Source organism: Macadamia integrifolia, chromosome 1 (assembly GCF_013358625.1).
Source record: "Macadamia integrifolia cultivar HAES 741 chromosome 1, SCU_Mint_v3, whole genome shotgun sequence".
Taxonomy (NCBI): Eukaryota; Viridiplantae; Streptophyta; class Magnoliopsida; order Proteales; family Proteaceae; genus Macadamia; species Macadamia integrifolia.
The window spans coordinates 20,155,112-20,163,295 of record NC_056557.1 but is presented as its reverse complement, the minus strand read 5'-3'; the positions used below and the strand labels follow the sequence as shown (position 1 = coordinate 20,163,295).

Genomic DNA, 8,184 nt, shown 5'->3' with positions numbered 1-8,184 from the left:
GAGCATTTCTCTAAATATTGATTTTTTATAACTTAATATGACTTAATGTTAATTTTTTATGATTTGATGTGGCTAAATGTTGATTTTTAATGACTTGATGTGGCTTAATCTTGATTTTTTATGATACAAGGTATATATAACTTACTAAATAATGTTAGAAAATAGGAAAAATAAAAAATAACACTTGTTCGCCTAGTTCGCCTTAAGGCGGGCGCCTTCTCGCCTAAGCGCTTAGACAACCCTCCACCGCCTTGGTTCGCCTTGGCGCCGTGACAACTATGCCTGGTTATATGACAGGTATGTCACCAATTATGGGAAGTCTAACACTTATATCTTTAAGTTCAAAGGGAAGAAAATTAGACTAACCCCCAATGCCCCTAAGAAAGTAAGGGTTCCAGAACATAAGGGAAGTACCTCCAAACACACCTGCATCAAAACACTTAATATTTTAAATCAACAATAATTTGAAGGAGAGTGTCAAAAGTCAGGGGTGATTTATATTCTAGTTGCTATACAAAGTAATACCAATAGGTCACGCTTATTCACTAAGGCTCCTAGAGAAGTACAACCCCTTGTTGAGGAAATTTGAGAGGTTATTCCCTGAGGAACTACCCGATGAGTTACCACCTATACGTGACATCTAGCATTCTATTGACTTAGTTCCAGGATCCTCTCTCCCAAACTTACCCCATTACCGAATGAATCCCAAAGAGCACGCCGAACTCAAGCGGCAAGTTGATGAATTGTTACAGAAGTGATTCATTAGGGAAAGCCTTAACCCATATGCAGTACCCAAGGTTTTAAAACTCGATCTCGCTAGCCATCTCGCTATCCTAAAAAAACGAGATCTGGCGAGATCTCACCGAGATCTTGTATTTTTCGGGTGGTCGACTTGCTGGTAGATCTCGGTGGGCATGTGGCCTTTATAGGCCCTGAAACTATATATTTACCCTATTTTAGCCATTCTAAACACAATGGAAACATCAGATTTGCAAAAAACAAACTCAAAATGGTACTTTGACAATATAACCTGTGTAAGTATGCGGTGAGTCTTTGAACACTTCATCTAGTATGAAATATTCATCAATCCACCTTCCACAATCACCATTGTGACACAACTTAATCATTAAAATATATAAAAGCCATAATTTCTAATTCCTATGCTGATTGATGAATCACATACATTCAAGTAACAACTAACAAGTAACAATGTAACATAACGAGTAACAACTAACAAGTAACAACATAGCAAGTAAACATAAAGCCATAAAGTACATAACATAGATATACTTACATAGTAAACAACTGGACACTGCATCCCCATCCTAGAAACCAAGACTCCTAGCACTGAAATGAGTGACGGGCCATATTGAGTCGAAAAAATGGGAGCTAGAGGAAAAAAGAGGCGAAATCAGCGAGAAATCTCGCCAGGTCAAGTCGAAACATGGCTTTAATAGTATAGTTTGGCCCAAAAATTAACTAAGATGAACCGAAATGGTTCGAGACAAGTTATTGGACCGAGATCACGGTGAGATCTCGAAATCTCACTTGAGATATTGCAGTTTTTCTACCTCGCCTGTGTGAACTTGTCTTTTGAAAAAAATGATATCTCAGCGAGATCTCACCAAGTCCTTGAACCATGGCAATACCTGCCTTACTCATGCCAAAGAAAGATGGCACCTGGCATATGTGTGTCGATAGTAGAGTTATCAATAAGATCACTGTCAAGTATAAGTTCCCTATCCCTAGACTTGATGACATGTTGGATATGATGGCCAACTCATCGATCTTTTCGAAGATTGATCTCAGGAGCGGGTACCACCAAATTCGAGTTAGGCCTAGAGATGAGTGAAAGACAGCTTTCAAGACAAAGAATGGCCTTTTCGAGTGGTTAGTCATGCCTTTTGGCTTGTCAAATGCACCTCGCACCTTCATGAGAATAATGAATCAAGTGCTTCAACTATTCATTGGCAAGTTCTTAGTGGTCTGCTTTGATGACATCCTCATCTATAGTAAGACTCTGTCTTCCCACTTGGATCACTTGCAAAAGGTTTTTCATATGCTTTTACAAGAAAAACTCTATGTCAACCTCAAGAAGTGCACCTTCATGAGTGATCAAGTCATCTTCTTAGGGTTTGTTGTGTCAGCCCGAGGAGTATCTACTGACCCTGAGAAAGTGAGAGCGATTGTAGAGTGGCTTGAGCCAACTAATGTCCATGATGTGCAAAGTTTTTATGGTTTAGCCACTTTCTACAAGAGGTTCATATACCGGTTTAGTTCCATTATGTCTCCTATCACGGATTGTATAAAAAAGGAGTTTCAATGGACTAAGAGTGCTATGAAGGTATTTAATGGGATTAAAAAGCTTATGACTGAGACCCCCGACCTGTGCCTCCCAGATTTTTTTAAGGTCTTTGAAGTGAATTTTGATGCATCTAGTATTAGAATAGGTGGTGTCATAGGATAAGAAGGACACCCTGTTGTCTACTTTAATGAGAAGCTTAATGAAGCTAGGCAACTATATTCCACATACGACAAAGAATTCTATGCGGTTGTCCAATCATTGCGTTATTGGCGACATTACCTCCTACCGCAAGAATTCGTGCTATTCTCTGACCACCAGGCTCTGAGATACATGAGTGCCCAAAAAAAACTAAACTAAAGATGCTAAGTGGGTCGAGTTTCTCCAAGAGTACACTTTTATACTCAAACATAGACCTGGTGTCGAGAATACCACTGTAGATGCACTAAGGGTAAACATGTTCCTCAGTCGCACAAATGCTAAAAGTCGGGCTAGTGTGTTAATCCAGAGATTATAGGGTTCGAGCGAGTCAAGGATCAGTACCTCACCTGTCCTGATTTTAGTGAGCCATTCACTTTTTTGAGTGGAGGTAACCCTATCAATCGCTCGAACTACCTACTTTGGGAGGGCTTCCTTTTTAAGGGAAGCAAGTTGTGTATTTCCCATTACCTCACTCCGAGATTTCCTGATCTGCGAATTGCACGTTGGGGGAGTCGTTGGCCATTTTGGTCGAGATAAGCCATCACCCTCGTTGAGGACCAATTCTTTTGGCTAATACTGAAGAGGGATGTTGCTAGAGTTATGAGTCACTGTAGGACATGCCAAACTGCCAAACACAAAAGCAGAATATGGGATTGTACACTCCCCTACCCTCTTCCCATGCCGCTTGGCAAGACTTAGCATGGACTTTGTGCTTAATCTGCCATAAACTTCGAGAGGCCATGATTTTGTTTATGTGGTTGTAGATAGCTTCTCGAAGATGGCCCATTTCATCCCATGCTTTAAGACCTCTGATGCGTCCATAGTAGCCAAGCTTTTCTTTAACGAGGTTGTCAAGTACCATGGGTTGCCCCTCACTATAGAGTCCGATAGGGATGTTAAGTTCAGTCATTTTTGGAGGACCTTATGGCTGATGATGGGTACCAAACTCCGTTTCTCTTCGGCCTTCCACCATCAAACCGATGGCCAGACTGAGGTTATCAATTGGAGTCTGGGAAATTTGTTGCATTGCCTCATAAGAGAACACCTTGCCAGTTGGGATCGAGTCCTTAACCAAGCCGAGTTTACATATAACCCTTTGAGATTTGTTCAGGATACCAGCCTCAGGCACCCATAGACCTTCCCAATTGTGTCCAGTTCTAGGACCTCCCCGTTAGTCGAATCTTTTGCTCAGCATATACATGATTTGCATACAGGTATAAGAAGACAGATAGCACTGAGCAACGATCAATACAAATCAAAGGCAGATGTGCACAGAAGGCTACAAGAGTTTCAAGAAGGAGATATGGTGATGGTTAGAATCAAGCCACAACGTTTTGTTAGGAGAAAAGCGAGCAAAACTACATGCCCGTAGCACAAATCCTTTCAAGGTACTTAAGAGGATAGGTGTCAATGCTTATGTCCTTGATCTACCAGCTAGTATGGAAATTAGTAACATTTTCAATGTGGAAGATCTTGTCCTATTCCATGGTGCCTCTACCATTACCCCCTTTTATCCTAATGACCTCGAGGACTTCCCTTTCACCCATGATGAGACTACTCATCCAACCCAACCACTTCCCCCAACCTCCTTACCACCTGTACCTAAGGTCACGAGGAGAACTGAAGAAATTGAGGAAATCCTTGATGAGAGGATTGTATCTACACATACATGAGGTTCTAGAGAGTTCTTAGTCAAATGGCGTGAACGTCCGAAAATTGACAACACTTGGATCACAGTGCAAGAAATCCAACAACTAAACCCGGATCTGCTTGAGTACTACATGAGCCATAATTCACCGGAGGTGAATTCTTCTAAGCCGGGGGAGAGTTGATGGGGACATCCACATGTACCAGCGGCGTAAACGCAAGACCCAGCCATGCTTGCATTCAATTTGGTTGGAAGATGGTCTCACTAAAGGAAACTAGAAGGAAAAAGGAAGGAAGAAGAGGGAAGGAAAGAGGAATCTCATCCAGCCTTCCAGTGCTAGTCGATTCTCTCTTCCTTCCCAATCGGCCAAGATTGTGTGGCCCCCACCAAATCTGATAATTTAGTAGTTTTATTTTCCAGGATTTTATTTATTTGAGTCTTTAAGTTAATTAGGGAACTAAGTAATTTTCCTACTGTTTTGTTTTTTAGAAAGTTTCTTTGTTTATGAAATATTGTTCCTAGAATAATATTTTTTTTTCTTTTAATTACCCTCTTATTTAAGGCCATTGGCCATGGTTTTAGTTAATGAAAAACTATTGAATGAAGAAAAAGTCCGAAGCCTCTCTCTCTTTCTCTCGCGGTTTTCGCTTTCTCTCTCTCGTTTCTCATTCTCGCTCTCTCTCTTTCTTGCCTCCCTCCCCCTTCATGACTCTCTCTTTCCCTCCCTTTCTCTCGGTTGCCTCTCTAGTGATGCTCCGTTGATATTTGTATGAACTGCTGAAGGTCGCTGCACCTCCCTCAAGTAATACTCAATCCGTAAGGGGCTGCCATGTCTTCACATTGTTCTTCTTACGACAACCGATGTGGACTGCACTTCTACATCTTGGAGGACCTAACTTTCTCCTCTTCTCCTCAGATCTGAACAGCAGAAAGGTAAGTAGGTTCCCCTCTCTATGCCCCCACTTAATCCCTTTTATTACCCCATCCCTTATTGCTGAAACCCGAACTGCTTCCATCAAATTTTAAGCCTAATCTTACTTTGTCTCTGTGGGATCTCTGCTGTCCTTTCTCTTTACTAGATGGCTGATTTTAGGAAATTATTTGGTTTGCTTATCTTGTTTTGTGTCTTGGCTGATTTGTGCTAAACCTAACATATATAAGCTGTTATATTCCCTTCCCCATATCCTCCATTTGATGCTTAAGTAGTTTATGTGTTTTTCTGTTTAGACTATTATTGATCTTTGCTGCTCTAATTAATTAGTCCATTATTTTTTTGCATGCTAAATCTGTACTTTTGCTGAGCACCATTGAACCCAGCCCAATCCAAGTCCTATTGAGTATATCTTGTTCTAGTAGAGTAACCCTTGTAGGAAAGCTAGTTGTCTAGGCACCCTCCTACATCAGTTTGCCTAGCAGAAAAACTGTTATGTTACTCATAAATGACAGGCAAAGTGAAAATTTCATCCTGCAGTATGTGGTGGAGATGTTACGAAAGATTAATGAAATCATTATTGAATCTAAAGATGATGTCTTTATTGAATTCTCAATTTCTCAATATTGTGTTGATGCTTGTTGTGAGATATTTGAATCTTCGGAACACATCATTAAAGTTGGACGGCAATGGTTAGAAAAGGGAAAAGGTGTAGTTAATTGGAATAGCAATTTGTGCATTTTGTGGCCTTAAGATCTAATTTCATGGCATTCCAATGAAAATATAATATGGCAATATGGATATTTTGGAAAAAAACATCTCAGAAGTTAATCGGAAAAGGCCACAAAACTGTCCAAGATATTAAGGAAGTAAAGGGAAATGGGATTTTGGTCAAATAATTTAAAAGCATCAGAGAATCATGGGAAATAGACATGTTAGAATCCTACTATGCCTTTTTAATCTTAACTACATAGATCAAGGTAAAAAACCTAAAAATAAACACAAAATTTTCTCCAATGAGATTATCCATTGCCACCAATAATTAACTCCATACAAAAGGAAATGCCAAACAGCTAATTTCTAATTAATCATAAGAACTATTGTAATTAATCCGGATTGCCCCTCTTCTTTGAATTGGGCTTTTGGTTCCAATCAATTAGCCCATGTAGGTTTTTGAGTGTTGTCCAATTAGGCTTGAGATGTAAGTATGTAACCCTTATTGCACCTTTGTTTTGGTGCCCTTTATGGGCTTTTTGTATCCCTTATTGGGTTTGTAACTTCCCCTTCGGGACTATATTTTCCCTCCCCCTTCTTTTAATGCATTTACTATTCACCAAAAAAAAAAAAAACGATAAGAACTATTGTATAAAGACCCATTAGAAGGCAAACCTCAAAATAAAGCAAAACAAATATTAAGCAGGACCATATACTAAGCATGGTTCGATATGCAAAACCTACCCTGACTACCATCATCTTCAGCATCTCTTTCTGCATTGTCCTTGCCAACAATAAGACCTTCCAAACAACCAACTTTCTGTTGGTGGACTTGAGCATTTCTGGCAGTCATTTCTTGCTCCTTCCTCTCCAAGTGGAACTTATTAAGCTTCTCCTCAAACTCCTCAACGCAAGACTTCAGCTCTGGCTTTGCGAACTTCTTGCCCTGATTACAATATTAAACATAAACAGGTGAATGAATTAAATAATAATAATAATGATGACAACAATAACAACAATAATAAGGGAAATTTACATCCACCTCCCCTCGCATTTGCCTTTATTATGTCCTCCCCCCTTGCGTTTCTTTATTTCATTTAAATCCACCCAACCTAACACCGTTAAAGGTTTTTGAGAGTCAATCTGTTAAGTTATGCCATTTTTTTATCGGTACCCATATTACCCTTCCTTAATATATTTTGTTCCTTTTATCCGGTGACCTGCATATAACAACCTGTCATCTCTGGAGAATTGTGAAGAAAATATCTCCAATCCGGCGATCGGTAGCAATTGCTCTCTCTCTCTCTCTCTTTCCCTCTCTGAACCTCCCAGAAATTGTGAATTCTGACTAATGAATCTCCTGCTTCTGTGGCAAATTACTTCTACTATTCTTTCCCTCCCATTCTACCTGAATTTTTGCAGCATCTTACCGCTTGGTTCATGTTCATGTGACTGAGCTTAGGTAGTTGTTATTCTACCATTAAGCAGTACAAATTACTTTCTTTGGAAAGAAGTAACAAAACAGCAGCTATCAATCTGCCAACCGCCATGGAAGGAAGCTTTACAGTGTCCAAAAAAACTGCCTCAACATATAAAAAACAGATGCATTTGCAGATTAAATACCAAAGCAGATGGTTGCAGAATGACAAACAGCATAAAAGAATTTCTGGGGAGGGAATAAATAAGAAGAATCTAAAACCCCTAATACTAGAAAAGAAGACCCGCCATGGAGTTAACCTCAATTTCTAATCTGAAAGACGAATATGAACAGAAACTGGGCTCAAATAGCTAGATCTTAACGAAGATCTGCCAAAAACTAGTCACTCCGAAAAGAGAAAATAAATGGCAAGATCCAGAGGATAGGATCTCTGCATCTAAAGACAAGCTATGCGCCAGAGAAGATGAAAATTGAGATAGAGAATAACTCCAGTGCAATTTAGTCTCCCAAGAGTCCTGTGACTACATTTTCCATCTCCTCCAATCAAGGATTAAAGTATCGGTATCGGTCATCGTATCGATAGGTCAAAATTAAGATACGTATCGGAGAGTATCGTATCGTATCGGAGATACACTAAGATACGCTAAAGATACACACATAAATGGATAGGAAACATTTTTTTAAACACTTTTGCATAAAGAGTTTGTTAAAAAAAGCTATTGATAACATGTATTATGCATAAACACTAAATTGAGGGTATTGTACTAAGAATTCAAGGTTTGTAGTTGTCCCATAAATGTAAAATCCTTGTTCCCAACCTTGATTTCCACTTTAGTTAGAGAGAAATATGGCTGACAGCAACTTTGGAACAAAAACCCTTTAAAAAATCGTGTTTTTTTCTGAAAAATTACCCATCTTGGTCATTATATGACCATAACGCATTGTATCGG

At 39.4% G+C, this 8,184-nt stretch overlaps 1 protein-coding gene across 1 annotated transcript in view; it reads right to left on the bottom strand.

The window, feature by feature from the left end:
• Positions 1 to 6,540: 6,540 nt before the first annotated feature.
• LOC122085290 (condensin complex subunit 1) overlaps positions 6,541 to 8,184 on the bottom strand; it is a gene marked incomplete at its 3' end in the record, with an annotated part of 14,065 nt that continues 12,421 nt past the window's right edge. The window contains 1 exon segment of the mRNA XM_042653761.1: positions 6,541 to 6,742. Coding sequence (XP_042509695.1) covers positions 6,541 to 6,742 — 202 coding nt within the window.